The sequence below is a fragment of the Oncorhynchus clarkii genome, chromosome 8 (assembly GCF_045791955.1).
Source record: "Oncorhynchus clarkii lewisi isolate Uvic-CL-2024 chromosome 8, UVic_Ocla_1.0, whole genome shotgun sequence".
Taxonomy (NCBI): Eukaryota; Metazoa; Chordata; class Actinopteri; order Salmoniformes; family Salmonidae; genus Oncorhynchus; species Oncorhynchus clarkii.
Genome location: NC_092154.1, coordinates 4563800 through 4582632, shown reverse-complemented (window position 1 = coordinate 4582632; position 18833 = coordinate 4563800). Strand labels below are relative to the sequence as shown.

The 18833-nt window shown below is 43.0% G+C and overlaps 1 protein-coding gene across 1 annotated transcript; it reads right to left on the bottom strand.

The window, feature by feature from the left end:
• Window positions 1-800: 800 nt before the first annotated feature.
• On the bottom strand, window positions 801-17089 carry LOC139414879 (L-threonine 3-dehydrogenase, mitochondrial-like). The gene is made up of 9 exons (XM_071162476.1): window positions 16890-17089; window positions 10807-11002; window positions 10199-10241; window positions 9796-9866; window positions 6889-7038; window positions 6597-6769; window positions 6284-6374; window positions 3467-3736; window positions 801-2395 (listed from the first exon to the last, which is right to left on the bottom strand). Exons 2-9 carry the CDS (start codon window positions 10988-10990, stop codon window positions 2256-2258), a joined length of 1122 nt encoding a protein of 373 aa, XP_071018577.1. The 5' UTR covers window positions 10991-11002; window positions 16890-17089; the 3' UTR covers window positions 801-2255.
• Window positions 17090-18833: the final 1744 nt, after the last annotated feature.

Below are 18833 nucleotides of genomic sequence, written 5' to 3'. Positions count from 1 at the left end.
TAACCAGACATGTCACCCATTGAGCACGTTTGGAATGCTCTGGATTGACAAGTGGGTTCCAGTTCCCGCCAATATCCAGTAACTGAGCTTTTATTAAAGAACAAATTCTTATATTCAATGACACCCTAGGAGCAGTGGGTTAACTGCCTAGTTCAGGGGCAGAATGACAGATTTTTTTTACCTTTTCAGCTTGGTGGATTTCATCTTGCAACCTTTCGGTTACCAGTCCAACGTTCTAACCACTAGGCTACCCTGCCGCCCCAACTTAAGAGGAGTGGGACAACATTCCACAGGCCACAACTCTATGTGAAGGAGATGTGTGGCGCTGCAAATGGTGGTCACACCAGATACCGACTGGTTTTCTGATTCCCAGTCGTGTGAAATCCATAGACTAGGGCTGTACATAGTGCAGTAAAAGTCAGTCACGTGTCATTGCGTGTTTTGATTACATTGATGTTCCTACCCTATAGTATTTTACAGGACACCATTAACACCTTGGAACAGCTTAACATTCCTTGGCTCATACAGGAGCTGTCATGACTGTTGTCCAGAGTACATGGCTCAACGTAACACTGGTTCATCGCAGCCCCTCCTTATGCTTCAGGTTCACCGCAGTAGCTACCCAGTCTTGTTTTTTATTTATTTATTTAACCAAATTGTCAGTCAAATGTTAATCAAATAAATGCCTGGTGATGCAGTGAAAAGGAAGAGTCTGTTTACATTGTAACAGTGAGGAGGAAAATTAAAGGTAGAGTCTGTTTACATTGTAACAGTGAGGAGAAAAACAGTGCGTTATACTGTAGGATTGTATTGATGTTTTAATGTTGACTGTTTTCTGCCCAGGGACTACAGATGAAAATGAACTATCTATATAAAGATGGTGCAATGGCATGTTGTACACGGTCCCTAACAAATACATGGCATATTAAGAGGATACAGAAAAGAGATACTGTAATGACAAAGCAGATTTGTGATTGAAAGAACACACATTTGTTTCCAGACTTACACACAGAAAGCATTGAAGTCATTTACAACGATAGCATCCGAAAAGAAAAACATACAACCACCACAAAACCATTTCCCTTTTTAATAACATCCACATGGACCCGTTTTGGCGAACAGACGGAGTGAAAACGGACATCCCTGACAGGTCACTTACGAACTAACGGAAACAGTCAAATAGGACGCATCCCAAATGGCAAATCCCTTTTATAGTGTATAGGGAATATTTAAGGAATATGGTGGACACTATCTAGGGAGTCGTTTGAGAGTCATTTGTGGAACATTCACACTTTACATACAAGCAGTGCAAGGAGCACATTGATTCAACATCATTCCCAGTCAGTTATCACCAGCAGACAGAATACATACAAGAATGAAATCAGTGGGAAAAACAAAACCCAGCTGAAATAACATGAAATAATAGAAAAATGTGAGCTGGTACTCAATGTGTGCTTCCACACATCGATATTAAAACGCAGAATTATAACTGTTCAATGATAAAAAATAATACAAGATTTTAAAGGGTTTCAATCATTCTCTCTTACTCTAAACTGCATCAAATTACAATGCTTATATATTAGTCAAACTTAAACTTAATGTGATTATGGCCATACATTTAGGCCCTCTGATACCTGAATTCTCAGCTCTTATCAAAAACAATTATACAATCGTTAACCCCTTTACAATAGCCTTTACATAGCTCGCCACAGAGAGAAGAAGGGTTCAAGCCCTTAAGATTGACCAACGCTACATTCTTTGATTGTTTGCCTTGAAAATGTCACAATGGTACAATAGAGTGAACAATGCAAAGCCGTGCAAGTCAACCTCTATGAGATGTTTAATCTAAACATGTTCTCTCAGACCCTGTGTTCTAATCCCTTTTCCCAGAAGGGGAGAGTCAAACGTCTATTTCTCGCACGACCAACCTTTACATTGTAGTAGCTTGTTCTGCCACACAGACTGAGACAGACGGAAACAGACAGAGAAATACAGAGAAAGACAAAGACAAACAAAGACAAAGAGAGGAGAGAGAGAAAACAGTGACTATTTCCAGACCATGTTTCTCCCTCCTCTCTAACAACAGTCTTTTTACGACCACGTTTCTCCCTCCTCTCTAACAAGTCTTCATAGACCACGTGTCTCCCTCCTCTATAACAATGTTTTTTTACAGTATGTACAAAGAAACAACACTAATCCAGCATGACACTATGAGCAGCACGCCACCGAGAAGCACGTCACCCACCGCTGGCCCCTCAGTTGGTCTGTGCGATGCGCGAGTCTGAGCCGATGTAGTTGAGCATGGTCTGGACGAGCTCCGGGAGGTCGTAGTCGTGTTTCCAGCCCCAGTCGTTCCGCGCGTTAGAGTCGTCAAAGTTCATTGGCCAGCTGTCAGCTGAAAAGGGAGAAAAGAGAAGAGGATCCGTTTTGTTGGGGGCATGTTCATAATGTTGGGGGCGTGCCCATAATGTTGGGGGCGTGTTCATAATGTTGGGGGCGTGTTCATAATGTTGGGGGCTTGTTCATAATGTTGGGGGAGTGTTCATAATGTAGGGGGCGTGTTCATAATGTTGGGGGCTTGTTCATAATGTGAATGTCTTTTATTACTGGCACTGACTTCGCTGACAAATAGCTATTGAGGAAACATTTGCTTACTATATGTGGTTGTCCGTCTCACTTAGCTTCCTTAAGAATGCACTGACTGTAAGTCTCTCTGTGTAAGAGCTTCTGCTAAATGACTCACTGACTGTAAGTCTCTCTGGATCGGAGTGTCTGTTAAATGACTCACTAACTGTAAGTCTCTCTGGATAACAGTGTCTGCTAAATGACTCACTGACTGTAAGTCTCTCTGGATAACAGTGTCTGCTAAATGACTCACTGACTAAGTCTCTCTGGATAACAGTGTCTGCTAAATGACTCACTGACTAAGTCTCTCTGGGTAAGAGCGTCTGCTAGTCTCTCTGGGTAAGAGCGTCTACTAGTCTCTCTGGGTTAGAGCGTCTGCTAGTCTCTCTGGGTAAGAGCGTCTGCTAGTCTCTCTGGGTAAGAGCGTCTGCTAGTCTCTCTGGGTAAGAGCGTCTGCTAGTCTCTCTGGGTAAGAGCGTCTGCTAAAATAATGTCTTCTTACTCTAAAGGCTGTAAAGTAGTTAGTAAAATTGTCACATGAGACTTTTGTTGCTAGTTTCTACATTTAACTCAAATATAAATGCTTGGAAGTTCAAGAGAATCTCGAAAGACCCTTCAGTGGTGCATTTAGACAAGGCTCCCTCGTTCATCGATCTTCGATCTCAATGGTATCACCCACCAGTATCAGGATAACTTTTCGCAAAATTCCCAGAAATCCCCAGTTGGATGATTGCCAGAATCAGGAAGGAATCCTCCAACTAGATTTTCAGGAAATAGGAATTTTGCAACCCACCCAACCAACCAGTCTGAATAAAGGATCAATTAAATGTATTGATCTTACCGATGGCCTGTCTGACTTGATCGATGTCGTAGGTGACCTCCAGGTCCGGCAGCTGTTTCTGGACCTCCTGAGCCAGCTCTTCAGGGGTAAAGCTCATGGCGTTGATGTTATAGGTCCTCATGGAGAGGGTGTCTGCGGGCGCTTCCATCATCTCCACGGTGGCACGCAGACAGTCGTCGATGTACATCATGGGCAGCCGCGTGTCTGGCTTCAGGTTGCACTCAAACTTCCCCGTTTTGACGGCATCATGGAATATGGCTACCGCGTAGTCTGGAGAAAGGGAGGAGGAGAGGAGAGGTTTAGATAGGTTTGGTCTGATCATTGTAATTGATGACTTTCAATCTATTTAGAGTATACACACTAAGATAGGGCTGTTGACCACCACAGTCACGAGTCAAATTCGTCGTGACTGTTGAGTCACTGTAACTAGGTGTCTCCAAAACTGTCTGGTACTCAGGGCTCTATTGTCCCTCCATCAGGTCCTAATGGCCTGGTACTCAGGGCTCTATTGTCCCTCCATCAGGTCCTAATGGCCTGGTACTCAGGGCTCTATTGTCCCTCCATCAGGTCCTAACGGTCTGGTACTCAGGGCTCTATTGTCCCTCCATCAGGTCACTAATGGCCTGGTACTCAGGGCTCTATTGTCCCTCCATCAGGCCACTAATGGCCTGGTACTCAGGGCTCTATTATCCCTCCATCAGGTCACTAATGGCCTGCTACTCAGGGCTCTATTGTCCCTCCATCAGGTCACTAATGGCCTGGTACTCAGGGCTATATTGTCCCTCCATCAGGTCCTAATGGCCTGGTACTCAGGGCTCTATTGTCTCTCCATCAGGTCCTAATGGCCTGGTACTCAGGGTTCTATTGTCCCTCCATCAGGTCCTAATGGCCTGGTACTCAGGGCTCTATTGTCCATCCATCAGGTCACCAATGGCGTGGTACTCAGGGCTCTATTGTCCCTCTAACCACTCTGACATCAATGCAAATGCGATGGAAAATCAAATCGAACACTTTCATAAGAGCCAGTGAATAGGATCAGCTGATCCAGTGGGATTCGGCTCCTCGTAGCTGGTTGATGCATGGGAATGATATAACTGCTCCTATTAGTCATGTTGCGCAACACTTCAATAGGTTACGCAATTACGAGAGCAAACAGAGGAGGGTCCCATCGGCTTTCTATAGGCTAGGCCTACTATATTTATTTCTCAACTTTACTAATATTAAGCACATTGCTTCTCTTCTGCACATTGCTTCATTCTGCCCCTTGAACAAGGCAGTTAACCCACTGTTCCCCTGAACAAGGCAGTTAACCCACTGTTTCCCGGTAGGCCGTCATTGTAAATAAGAATTTGTTCATAACTGACTTAAATAACGGTAAACAAATGTTTTAAAAAGTGTGATCTTCGATGGCGTTATGTCTAGTTTTCCGGATATTACAAATAGCGTACCATAAAGGTCTAGATAATCCACCAGGTCTAGATAATCCACCAGGTCTAGATAATCCACCAGGTCTAGATAATCCACCAGGTCTAGATAATCCAACAGGTCTAGATAATCCACCAGGTCTAGATAATCCACCAGGTCTAGATAATCCACCAGGTCTAGATAATCCACCAGGTCTAGATAATCCACCAGGTCTAGATAATCCTAGGTTCTCTTGACTACTTCTAGAAATAATATTGGTCTTTCTGTTAACTTGTAACAGTCATCTGTATGCAGATGCTGTTATGTATTCCCATTGTCCCAACTGTTCACCAGGCTATGTTAGAGCTGCAATCTGACCTTGTTACCTTACAGAAAGCGTACAGAGACCCCCCCCCCCCCCCCCCCACACACACACCAAAGCGGAACACCATTTGTGAAACGTATGATATGTTACGTAATCTAGCTAGGTGGCTAATGTTAGCTAGCTGGCTAATGTTAGCTAGGCTAGGGGTTCGTGTTAAGGTTAGGTTTAGGTTAAAGGGTTAGCTAGAAGGGTTAAGTTTAGGAGTTACGTTAAAGGGATAAGGTTAGGGATAGGGGAAGAGTTAGCTAACATGCTAAGTAGTTGCAAAGTAGCAAGTAGGTGAACAAATGCTAATTAGCTAAAATTGTCTGTGATGAGATTCGAACTTGCAACCTTCGGGTTGCTAAACGATCGCATTATACGCCCAACCACCCTACTTTCGTTTTTGCCTTAAGTAACCATCTGTCTTATGTAACCATACCAAACGTAACATGTCATACTAATTTGAGTGTCCAGTGTTACGTCTAGTGTATGAGACCAGGCTGTGTCCAGGGGGTTTACTAGCTTGTACATCAAGCTGCCTCATACTGGCTACAGAAACAGGACATTCAGGAATATCCTGGCATAGACAAGACTAACTTCCTTACAGTTACCAAAGCAACAACCACAACCCCGTCCCAAAGTGAGGTTACCAAGCATGGTGGGAGGGGTGTGTCGAGGAGGGCAGGGGTTGAGACATGGGTTACATACTGCATCACGTTCTCACATCATCACCCTGGCTAAAATTGCCGAAGGCCATAACGATAATGTTCTAGAACATGTCCCCATTACATAAACCCCAACGACACGTTAAAGTCAGGAGGCAGACGTTCTACAACATGTCCCTGTTAGATAACCCCCAACGACACGTTGAAGTCAGGAGGCAGACGTTCTATAACATGTCCCTGTTAGATAACCCCCAACGACACGTTGAAGTCAGGAGGGGTGGACTCAAATAGAGTTATGACAGTGAGGAGCCTGGTGTTCCGCTTTGGTGTGTGTGTGTGTGTGTGTGTGTGGGGGGGGGGGGGGGGGTCTCTCTAACTCACCTGTCGTTCCTCCTCCAGGCTGTGAGTCAGCAGATATGATTCCTGGGTAGCGCAGACAGCGGAAGTCAAGGCCGTAGCGGTGGTGGTAGTACTGTTGGAGGGATGACAGGCAATAAGAGTTAGGATGTTTCACTTATAGCGACATTACAGACCAACGATTTCAGATGATTTGAAGGGGTCAAATTCACCAGGTCAAATTCTTGGTACATGTAAATGGGGAATTAAAGTGATTCTGGTTCTGGACTGAGGTTGAATGGCTTGAGGCTGAATGCTGATTGGTAATTTCTTCTGTATTCATGTGTTTTTATCTCACCTCTCCCATGAGCTCTGCATGAACCTTGGAGACTCCATAGATGGTCCTGGGTCTCTGGACACAGAGGTCAGGGGTCGGGTTCCGGGGTGAGGTGGGCCCAAAGGCTCCGATGGTGCTTGGGACGAACAGACGCAGGCCGTGCTCCGCTGCAATGTCCAGGATGTTGTGGAGACCTGAGAAACAGGAAGTTCACAGTTACTCTCTTTGGGCACCTCCCAGGCCAGGTTAAAAGGAAGCTTTGGTGTGGCAAGGATCTAGGCTGAGCCAAGATGACGGTTTCTCCATTGCTCACCAGTGATGTTGACGTCGCGAGCCAGAGATACGTTGGCCTCTCCCACGGCGCTGAGCAGGGCACTGTAATGGACCAACCACGTGATGCGGTTGTTCACCACAATCTCACGCAGGTTCTTATAGTCCAGGATATCAGAGTAGATGAAGGGGCCTGAGGAGAAACAGGAAGCACCATAGAAACAACAAGCATCAATATAAAACAGTGGTCTCACTTAAAGCCCCAAGTATAATTGTAATGTCTTCTGGTAACTCTGGGAGCGGCCCATGGACCCGATGTCACCAGTAAAAAAAAACTGTTTCTTCCCTTTGGTGAGGCGTTATTCTGTAACTTCTACGCTAATAAACGGTATGCAAGTACAGGGAGTGAATTTAGTAAATAAATGAACATGGAACAAAACGAGAAACATGAGTAGTGTACAGACATTAATCATACAACCAGAAACAATAACGCCTGAGGAAAGAACCAAAGGGAGTGACAGATATAGTGGAGGTAATCAAGGAGGTGATGGAGCCCAGGTGAGTCTCGTGAGGTGCAGGTGAGCGTAACAATGGTGATAGGTGTGCATAATAATGAAAAAACTGGCGACAACGAGCGCCAGAGAGGGGGAGAGGGAGTAGACATGACACATGATATGAAGACATTTTAGTTATTTCAGAAGAACAGAATAGCATATTCTGAGTTGTCCTTATGTTAGGTCCTGATCAATTGAAAAAAAAGCTGAATAAAATCGAACTGATATTTTCTCCAAACGATTTGAGGGAGTGTTGCACATGCAGCTATTCTGTGTCGAGAGGTTAACAAAGACACAGGTATTTTGATTCTTATACATTGTAAGGTTGCATGATGCGACTCGGGTCTTTCTCACAGGCTACAAGTGAAGACAGACACATTGGGAACGCATCCTTATCCAATTCCAAGGCGCATATTGAAGATATTGGAAGAACTGTCCACATTTACTTTTCGTCAGCCAACTAAGATGAGTAGGCCTAACGAACAGCAAAAACACTAGCCTCTGTCAATCTACTATCCCCATAGTACAAAAGTTGACCTATTCTATTCTGTGAGAGAAATAAATATTCCAAACATAGTCTGGGACAATTGTGGGATGTGATAGAGCCCAAATTAATACAACCACTAGCAATGTGGCTGACGCAACAGATAGATAGAGCCCAAATTAATACAACCACTAGCAATGTGGCTGACGCAACAGATCAAAACAGTTAACTTTCAATATTGATTAACTATTAGTCTATTTCTCCATATTATGCTGCAATGCTCACATGGCAGTAGGTAGAAGTAGGTACATGGCACTAGGTAGAAGTAGGTACATGGTAGAAGTAGGTACATGGCAGTAGGTAGAAGTAGGTACATGGCAGTAGGTAGAAGTAGGTACATGGTAGAAGTAGGTACATGGCACTAGGTAGAAGTAGGTACATGGCAGTAGGTAGAAGTAGGTACATGGCAGTAGGTAGAAGTAGGTACATGGTAGAAGGTTTCAAGCGCTAATGTTTCATTAGCGGAAATCACCATTATCAAAAGAGAACGCAAATGTGACCATGCATGTTATGCTTTTATTATAAAGGTGAATTTTTATGGTCAACATTATCTTCCCCAAACTTGAAACTCACTTGCTGTTTATGTATGTAGTTAGGCTCTACACCCCTTATAAAGCGGATTAATGTGCTTCATTTTAAGAAGTTATTTGGCCACTTTAGTTGTGATACAAACCTTATTAAAACATATAGGCTTATGGGCAAGGCTACATGAGGTGTGCGACGATGATTAAAAAAAGTTGCAAAAAAAGCATTATTTCTTATATTTCTTATTCTGGGCATCATTCATACGTGATAATATATAATTCACAAGTGATAGGCTAATATTGTCACCCATCAGACTATTCTTGATTTAATCTTGTCTTTACATATACTAAATAATATTTATGAATTGTGAAATTTGTTTGATTAAAAATGGACCATTATGATTCACCTGTCTGAAACAGGGGCAGCGGGAAAAAAATGTGATTTTCCCTGTGGTTTAATTTCCATGCCAGCCAGGTAGGCTATACTCCTGTTGTAAAGATAAGCAATGTGCTTAATATCAGGAAAGTTGAGAAATACATAATAGTAGGCCTAGCCTATAGAAAGCTGATGGGATCCTCCTCTTTTTAATAGAGGCCACCACACTATTTTATCACGCAATTGCATAGCCTATTGAAATGTTATGCAACATGAGCTCATGGGCTCTCATGAAGTGTTTAAATTTTCAAATACATTCACATTGATGTCAGAGTGATTAGAGGGACAATAGAGTGGTGAGTACCAGGCAGTTAACAAGTTTAGTAGGCTACTAATGACCATCAGCAGCATCAGAGCTTGGAGAAGACTAATTATTGAATAAACGGTCAAGTGGAATTTGACTGCCTTCATGACTCGCCTGTGTGGTGGAAATACGGTCACCGAAAAAGCCCTAGTAACACCGTAATTTAGCCCGTTAGCTGGTGAGCTGATCAGACGCCAACAGAATATTTACAGTCTGGTGAATGAACAACCTAGAACAACCTAGTCTGACGTCAACCCAGTGTGATGCAAATACAGCCAGATCGGTAGATAGACAGACCGGTCGACTTCAGTAGCACAGTAAACCACCATCCTACTTCAACACATGCCATTGTGTGCCTGTAGTCTCACCTCTCAGACGTCACACCGTATTCACAACAGACCAATTGAGTAATACTCTTAAGTGTCTCAGAGTAGGCGTGCTGATCTAGGATCAGGTCCCCTCTGTCCGTGAAATCTTGGTTGTTCACTGTGATCTAAAGGGCTAAACTGATCCTAGATCAGCAGATGCTTGAAACTGTGTATAACGTCTGAGAGGTTATATTGTGTTGACATGTTGTGTATCACTCACCGCTGTAGAAAACGTGGCTTGGAGGCTTTCTGATATCTGACAGGATTACATTCTTGTTTCCAAACCGCTTCCTGGGAAACAGGAAGTTACATTTAAAAACACAAGAAGAAGAAGAAGAAGAGGAAGCTTGACTAAAACATTCCCTCCTAAAGACTACGTTCAGTGGTTGGCTCTTGATCACTGGGTTACCACAGTGCTTTGAAGGCTTTATGTATGCTATACAAAGGCTTTATAAGTTGTAGTTTGTTTTAAGTGGGACCTAGATTAAGTACTAATAATAAGCATCCAAATATGATCCTAAATTAATGTATGCCATGTATACCATATGTATATACTGTTAATAAACAGCAACACTTGTAGAAGGGCAAGCATACGCTATTACAGAACACTGTAATGGTCTTACCTCAACCTTTTAGCCAGCCCTACCCCCAACTGTCCAAGGCCGCCTGAGGGAGGGAAAGAGGGAGGGAGGGAGACAGAGAGAGACAGAGACATAGACAGAGACAAAAGACAAAAGATATTACTATTAGAGGACATTAGAGACAGTATCGTTACAGATCAGCAACATGACGACAGGGTTGCCGTGGAGATCAGGATACGTCAGGTTAAGTCAGGCATAGAGAATCTACATCGGAGAAGGAGAGGCCCTAGCTTCACACCTACAGATGTTCTGTTCACACAACAAACCAACCTCTTCATCAATACAGCTATCTGTTGCTTGGGAGTCTCGTTTAGGTTAAGTTAGACAACGTGTCTTTACTTAGATAAACCATAGATAGAGGTCCTATTGTGTTAGGTTGTAAGGTTGTGTAATTAAGGTTTGCTTCCAACAAATAGAGCCATGCCTGTCTGTTGCTTGAGAATCCTTGTTAATGTTCAGTTAGACAAAGCTCATCTTATTCAGAGAGAAATTGTGTTATTGAGGTTCGTCCCACAGACTACAGCTAGCTTGAGAGTTGTTAGAGGAAGATGGGGGGGGTCTTAACTGAGGGATTCATTGATTGGTCTTACCTGTGATGAGAACCTTGGGGTGGTCCGTCTCGGAGAAGGACACGGAGTGGAAGCTGGCGTCCGAGGTGACCTGGCGGGGTGAGAAGTTGATGGTCCGTACGGCCACTGTGATTGGCTGACAGCCAGATCCTGGGTTCAGGAGGGCCTGCTTAGCCACCTTGCTGAGATTTCTAATAACAGGCATCTTGACAGTCACCTAAAGGAGGAGGATGGGAGGGCATTGTAAGGACCCCACTCACCTGAATACTTTACAAATAAGTAGAATGCTTTTGTTGTCAAGGACTCAAACTCATGGTTCAGAATACATTACCTATAATAAATGTTTTTATTTGCTAGCTACAGATACAATTAAAACATATTAGATCATCAATCAGATGCATTGATCCACCATCAATATTTTGCTAATTTGCAGCATCAGACCTCAGATGGGCTAAAGGTATTGGGCTGAATAAATAAAAGTTTAATAAAAAAAAATATAAACAGAAGGGGGGGGGGGGGGGGCAGAAAGTACACAAGAAATCTGAATACTTTACACTAGAGGAATGTCTGTCATAAAATCCTAGAGCAAAACAATTGACATGTATGTGTTCCTGAGAGTCTCACCTTTGCACATATTAAGATGTTGGGACGCTACAGACAGAAGTTGTCAGATCGGCTGTACCGACTTCAGATGCTTGTGGGGGTCTTAGAGCAAAATAAGGAATTGTGTTTGTCAGAGTCTCAACTTTCCACAGATGAGACCCTGTAGGCCAAACCGTTCGAACGCTACAGACGATTTTGTGAGAAGGCAAATTTTCGGAGTGTCTCAAGGTCTGACCAACACTGCTCTAGCTCTGTCACAGCAGATGAGGAAGTGCAACATAGGCTTGTGGTGGATTGAGACGCATTCCAATGCAAAAAAAACAGATAGCTTAAACTGACGGATATTGCTGGGGATTAAAAAATATATATATTTAGATTTCCGCGTGGGTGCGGACATCGACCTTAGGGGGTTAACTTATTGTCCTGCTGAAAGGTGAATTCATCTCCCAGTGTCTGGTGGAAAGCAGACTGAATCAGGTTTTCCTCTAGGATTTTGCATGTTTCTGTTTATTTTTTTGTTCTGAAAAACTCCCCAGTCCTTAACAATTACAAGCATACCCATAACATGATGCAGCCACAACTGTGCTTGAATATACGGAGAGTGCTACTCAGTAATGTGTTTTATTGGATTTGACCCAAACATAACACTTTGTATTCAGGACAAAATGTTAATTGCCTCGCCATATTTTTTGCAAATGAGATGCATTTTCTGTACAGGCCTAATTCTTTTCACTTTGTCAATTAGAGTACTGTCACTACAATATTGTTGATCCGTCCTCAGTTTTCTTCTATCAGCGTCAGATCGTTTAACTGTGTGGGTTGCAGGTGAGATTACAGGGTACAGTGAAATCTCAGCCTCCCCCACTCCAACATGCAGGATTAGTGAAATAATACAATGAAAATGGTAATTAAACAATAGAAATAGAATCACAACCATTAAAGTCTAACTGTTTTTTAGTCACCATTGGCAACATGGGGAAATCCCTGAGTGGTGTCCTTCTTCTCTGGCTACTGAGTTAGGAAGGATGCCTGTATCTTTGTAGTGTCTGGGTGTATTGATACACCGATAACATATTGCAGCCTGAATTTAAATACATTTAGTTAATTACATGCCTCATATGGTGATGTTCACTGACCATTCAATATCTTTTTTCCAGGTTCAGTGTTTTCACATGCCTACAATCATTAGGGCAAATAATAGTAGCAGGCGTGCAAAACCACTCAATGTGCAAATATGGTGCAGCTATGACTCGCTCTTGTCTCGTTATGACTCGCTCTCGTCTCGTTATGACTCGCTCTCGCCGCGCTATGACTCGCTCTCGTCTCGTTATGACTCGATCTCGTCTCGCTATGACTCGCTCTCGTCCCGCTATGACTCGCTCTCGTCTCGTTATGACTCGCTCTCGTCTCGTTATGACTCGCTCTCGTCTCGTTATGACTCGCTCTCGTCTCGTTATGACTCGCTCTCGTCTCGTTATGACTCGCTCTCGTCCCGCTATGACTCGCTCTCGTCTCGTTATGACTCGCTCTCGTCCCGCTATGACTCGCTCTCGTCGCGCTATGACTCGCTCTCGTCGCGCTATGACTCGCTCTCGTCGCGCTATGACTCGCTCTCGTCTCGTTATGACTCGCTCTCGTCCCGCTATGACTCGCTCTCGTCCCGTTATGACTCGCTCTCGTCCCGCTATGACTCGCTCTCGTCCCGCTATGACTCGCTCTCGTCCCGCTATGACTCGCTCTCGTCCCGCTATGACTCGCTCTCGTCCCGCTATGACTCGCTCTCGTCCTCGCTCTCGTCCCGCTTTGACTCGCTCTCGTCCCGCTATGACTCGCTCTCGTCCCGCTATGACTCGTAATGTATCTAACTCTAGTCTAATTTGTCTAATTCAATAAACACTGTTCAATTGGTCTGCGTCTGCCAAGAACATTCAAACATATAGTGTAGTGTAGCCATGTAGTGATTGGCCTCATTTTCCCCACAGTTGCAAGTGCAACATAATAAATTGTCCTTGGTACTCATTTTACTCGCTGAATGAATTCCTCTTTCAAGGTAAATTAGCGCCCTCATGCATCTCCATCTGTTGAGCCAAGCCTAGCACATTGAGAACCTCTAGCAACCCAGAGGGTTGTGTGTTCAAATCTCATCACGGACAACTTCAGCATTTAACTACTTACCATGTTGGCTTCCCCTAACCTAAACCCCTAATGCTAGCTAACGTTAGCTTAAGTCATCTATCTAACATTAGCCAGAACAAATTGGATTTCATAACATATTATACGTTTTGCATTTTCGTACCATTTGTACATTTAGAAAATTCGTAAACATACTGTACAAATTGCAATTTGTAACATATCATACGGAAAGGATGACAGACATTCACTAATTAATACAAAGCCTACCATACAAAACGTAATGTATACTAAAGATTTACGTACAGAATCATACGAAATGCCCTGAGAACACGTTGAGCCAAGGACTGGCTATGTAAACGCAGCATTCCTATAGCCTGAGGCTTTAGTTAAAGTCGGAAGTTTACATACACTTAGGTTGGAGTCATTAAAACTTGTTTTTCAACCACTACACAAATTTCTTGTTAACAATCTATAGTTTTGGCAAGTCAGTTAGGACATCTACTTTGTGCATGACACAAGTACTTTTTCCAACAATTGTTTACAAACAGATTATTTCACTTAAAATTCAGTGTATCACAATTCCAGTGGGTCAGAAGTTTACATACACTAAGTTGACTGTGCCTTTAAACAGCTTGGAAAATTCCAGAAAATGATGTCATGGCTTTAGAAGCTACTGATAGGCTAATTGACATAATTTGAGTCAATTGGAGGTGTACCTTCGGATGTATTTCAAGGCCTACCTTCAAACTCAGTGCCTCTTTGCGTGACATCATGGAAAAATCAAAAGAAATCAGCCAAGACCTCAGAAAACATTGTAGACCTCCTCAAGTCTGGTTCATCCTTGGGAGCAATTTCCAAACACCTGAAGGCACCATATTCATCTGGACAAAGACTAGCACGCAAGTATAAACACCATGGGACCACACAGCCGTCATACCGCTCAGGAAGGAGACGCGTTCTGTCTCCTAGAAATGAAGGTACTTTGGTGCGAAAAGTGCAAATCAATCCCAGAACAACAGCAAAGGACCTTGTGAAGATGCTGGAGGAAACAGGTACAAAAGTATCTACATCCACAGTAAATGAGTCCTATATTGACATAACCTGAAAGGCCGCTCAGCAAGGAAGAAGCCACTGCTCCAAAACCCTCACAAAAAAGCCAGACTGTGGCTTGCAAACTGCACATGGGGACAAAGATCATACCTTTTGGAGAAATGTCCTCTGGTCTGATTAAACAAAAATAGAACTGTTTAGCCATATAATGACAATCGTTATGTTTGGAGGAAAAAGGGGGAGGCTTGCAAGCCGAAGAACACCATCCCAAGCGTGAAGCACGGGGGTGGCAGCATCATGTGCTCGTGGTGCTTTGCTGCATGAGGGACTGGTGCACTTCACAAAATAGATGGCTTCATGAGGATGGAAAATGATTTGGATATACTGAAGCAACATCTCTAGACATCAGCCAGGAAGTAAAAGCTTGGTCGCAAATGGGTCTTCCAAATGGACAATGACCCCAAGCATACTTCCAAAGTTGTGGCAAACTGGCTTAAGGACGATAAAGTCAAGGTATTGGAGTGGTCATCACAAAGCCCTGATCTCAATCCTATAGAAAATGTGTGGGCAGAACTGAAAAAGAGGGGAGAGGCCTACAAACCTGACTCAGCTACACCAGCTCTGTCAGGAGGAATAGGCCAAAATTAATCCAACTTATTGTGGGAAGCTTGTGGAAGGCGACCCGAAACATTTGACCCAAGTTAAACAATTTAAAGGCAATGATACCAAATACTAATTGAGTATATGTAAACTTCTGACCCACTGGGAATGTGATGAAAGAAATAAAAGCTGAAATAATTAATTCTCTCTACTATTATTCTGACATTTCACATTCTTAAAAGAAAGTGGTGATTCAAACTGATCTGAGACAGAGAATGTGTCTGAGGATTAAATGTCAGGAATTGTGAAAAACTGAGTTCAAATGTATTTGGCTAAGGTGTATGTAAACTTCAGACTTCAACTGTATTTAAACACAGCATACCTATAGGCTAAGGCTCAGCCCAGCCAATGTTTTTGTTGTTGTTCAGAATCACTATGAAGTAGGCTATAGCTTCTAGAACACAGAAGGATGTGTTTAATTTCTGTCTCTTACTTGACCAAGGTTGCACCCGGCCCTGAGTGCCGTTACGCTCCCATAGATCGTGAGTTTCAAATAAATGTTTATTTGTCACATGCTTCGTAAACAACAGGTGTAGACTAACAGTGAAATGCTTATTTACGGGCCCTTCCCAACAACGCAGAGAGAAAAAAATAGAGAAATAATAGAAAATTAATAACACGTAATAATAAATACACAATGAGTACCGATAACTTGGCTATAGACACCTGGGTACCAGTAATAATAAATACACAATGAGTAACGATAACTTGGCTATAGACACCTGGGTACCAGTAATAATAAATACACAATGAGTAATGATAACTTGGCTATAGACACTGGGTACCTGTATTAAGTAGATGTGCAGGAGTACGAGGTCGTTGAGGTAGATATGTACACGTAACATATTGATATGCACTATTGAGTCGTTTCATCTTACTGTGCAAAGGGAATGCATGCAGGCGGCTATACAAGTTGCAAATGCGTCAATTTCCTCCTTTACTCTATTTAATAGAGAGAAGGCAACAACAACAAAAAACAGGGAAAATGTGTACTTTGTTCACACCATTTACCACCACCATGCTAGAGTAGGTAATGCTAGTCCCGGTTGTTGCATGTCACTTTCAGCCAATCAATTATTTTTCCCGCCTTCTCGCCATTAAATTGAGTTGAGGAAATTGATGCCTTTGCAGTTCAATGGAGAATGTGTAATGTAAGAAATTGGTCCACGGGGAATAAATGAATACATTCCCTTTGGACGGTAAGATGAAACTGCTCAATATCGCCATCTACCGGGCTTTGGTCCAACTCCTCACACTGGTTCATATGAACGGTGTCCTGGGACTGATTGAAAAAGCCTACACCGAACAAAGGCCGGGTATCGGCCACGTAACGGAAATGCTATAAATCACTTTGGCAGGTTTTAATTTCAAGCATTATTGTAATATCTTCTTCTCTATGTCGTCTTATTTGCTTAGGATACTTTTTTTGGAACGAAGGTTAGATGTGCCAACAGTTGAATCGATCGAGTTGTTTGAATTCTACTAGATTGCTGATTTCGAGAAATATTAACAATAAGCGACAGTCTCTATAATATAGTTATTTATATTACGTCCTTAAAATAAAAGTTCTAATTTGCGCCAGAATAAAAAAAAAAACAATTCAGTTTACACAACATATCTGCTTTAACTTAATACATTAAAATGAATTATTTACTCACCAAATAAATAGTCTGTTCCTTGTTTCTTTGCGCCTTGGTTAGGTATGCTTCTCCCCAAGTTTGGCTGGTCCGTCCTATTCGCTGTCAGCTAGACAAGCTATACGACGCTCGTAAGTTTTCATAAATTATGTCTCAGCACCAGGCGTTATATATCAGCAGAAGCCATCTGGGTTCAAGAGAAGCCGGTTTCCCCTCGGATTGGCGGAGCCTCGGAGGTGCGGTCCCACTGCCGCGCCGAGTCCACACCCACATGACGTCAATGAGGGGCGTGTTCTGTCAGGATATTGACTGAGCCGGCACACCAACTCAACGACTATATGTGAAAATCTGAGGCCCCACTCAAACCTAACCCGTAAATATAGAACATGCACTATAGGCTACAGTCAAATACGGCAGAACGATTTTTTGACAGGGGGTGCAGGATTTTTTGTTGTTGCCTGATTTAGTTTCTGCTGATAATTTCCGTCATTTTGTAAGGCTTTTTGTTAGTCAACTTGTCTATAATTAGATACATACAGCTTATCTTTTGTCATTATATTTTGCCCTAGAAGACTAAATCAACCCTTGTTCAACAGAATAATGAAATAGATCGATAGAATAAATGCTTAAATCTAGTTGACATCGGTAAAGTTCTCGGTCATCTTTCGCGGTGCAAATACGTTTAGGGGAGGAAAATACAATAAAGCAAAAAAAAAACAAACGGGAAAGATTATATATATATATATATTTTGAGTACTATCTGCTTTTATGATGAAGACAGATACAATCTGTAGAGGTGCTAACTGACTATTGCGCTCTCTCACGATGCAAAAATAAATTCAGCATATTTCTCCGCTCCTGTTCCCAGGTCCAAATTTAGCCTACAATTGGAGTATCATTTTACTGCAAGAAACGCTTAATTCTGCAGAAGTTATTAAGGTAATGTGAGAAGTTATAGACCTACAGTCAGTGTCCAGATTTCAGTTTCCATTTAACCCATCTAAACAGCAGGCTACAGTTCCCTTGACGTGCCACAAGGCCTATTTTGAAATCCCATCTTGTGAATGTTGAATTTGTATAGCGCCTCACAATCACCACACAACACAGCAGGCACTCACAATCACCACACAACACAGCCGGCACTGCTGCCTCACAATCACCACACAACACAGCAGGCACTCACAATCACCACACAACACAGCCGGCACTGCTGCCTCACAATCACCACACAACACAGCCGGCACTCACAATCACCACACGACACAGCCGGCACTCACAATCACCACACGACACAGCCGGCACTCACAATCACCACACGACACAGCCGGCACTGCTGCCTCACAATCACCACACAACACAGCCGGCACTGCTGCCTCACAATCACCACACAACACAGCCGGCACTCACAATCACCACACAACACAGCCGGCACTCACAATCACCACACGACACAGCCGGCACTCACAATCACCACACAACACAGCCGGCACTCACAATCACCACACAACACAGCCGGCACTCACAATCACCACACAGCATCATTTAGCGATTGGCTGTGTTGGCTATTTGGCGCGAGTACAGTTAAACCCTAACATTTAGGTTTATGCACTAAGACCGAAAAACCCTCAATGTAGCCTATAGATATAAATTGCACAAGAATGATACATTTATAAAACATGTTAAGGTACTGTTTCTCTTTATTCAACCCGCCCGCCCTTCAGCCAGGCAATATTGAATGACCCGTAACCCGTCCGGACTGCGGGTTATGACTCAAGTCGCTCATCACTATTGTGTGTGAAGGGACATGAGGGAGAGGTGACAAAACTAAAAAAATGCCACTAAAAAACCTCCTCCTCTAATGTCTGGAAGTCAAATTTCTTGCACAGTCTATTTGCAAAAAAAAATAACAAAAATGATACTGAGTCAACCAGTGATTTCTGTAATTGTGGTAAGAAACGTTATTCC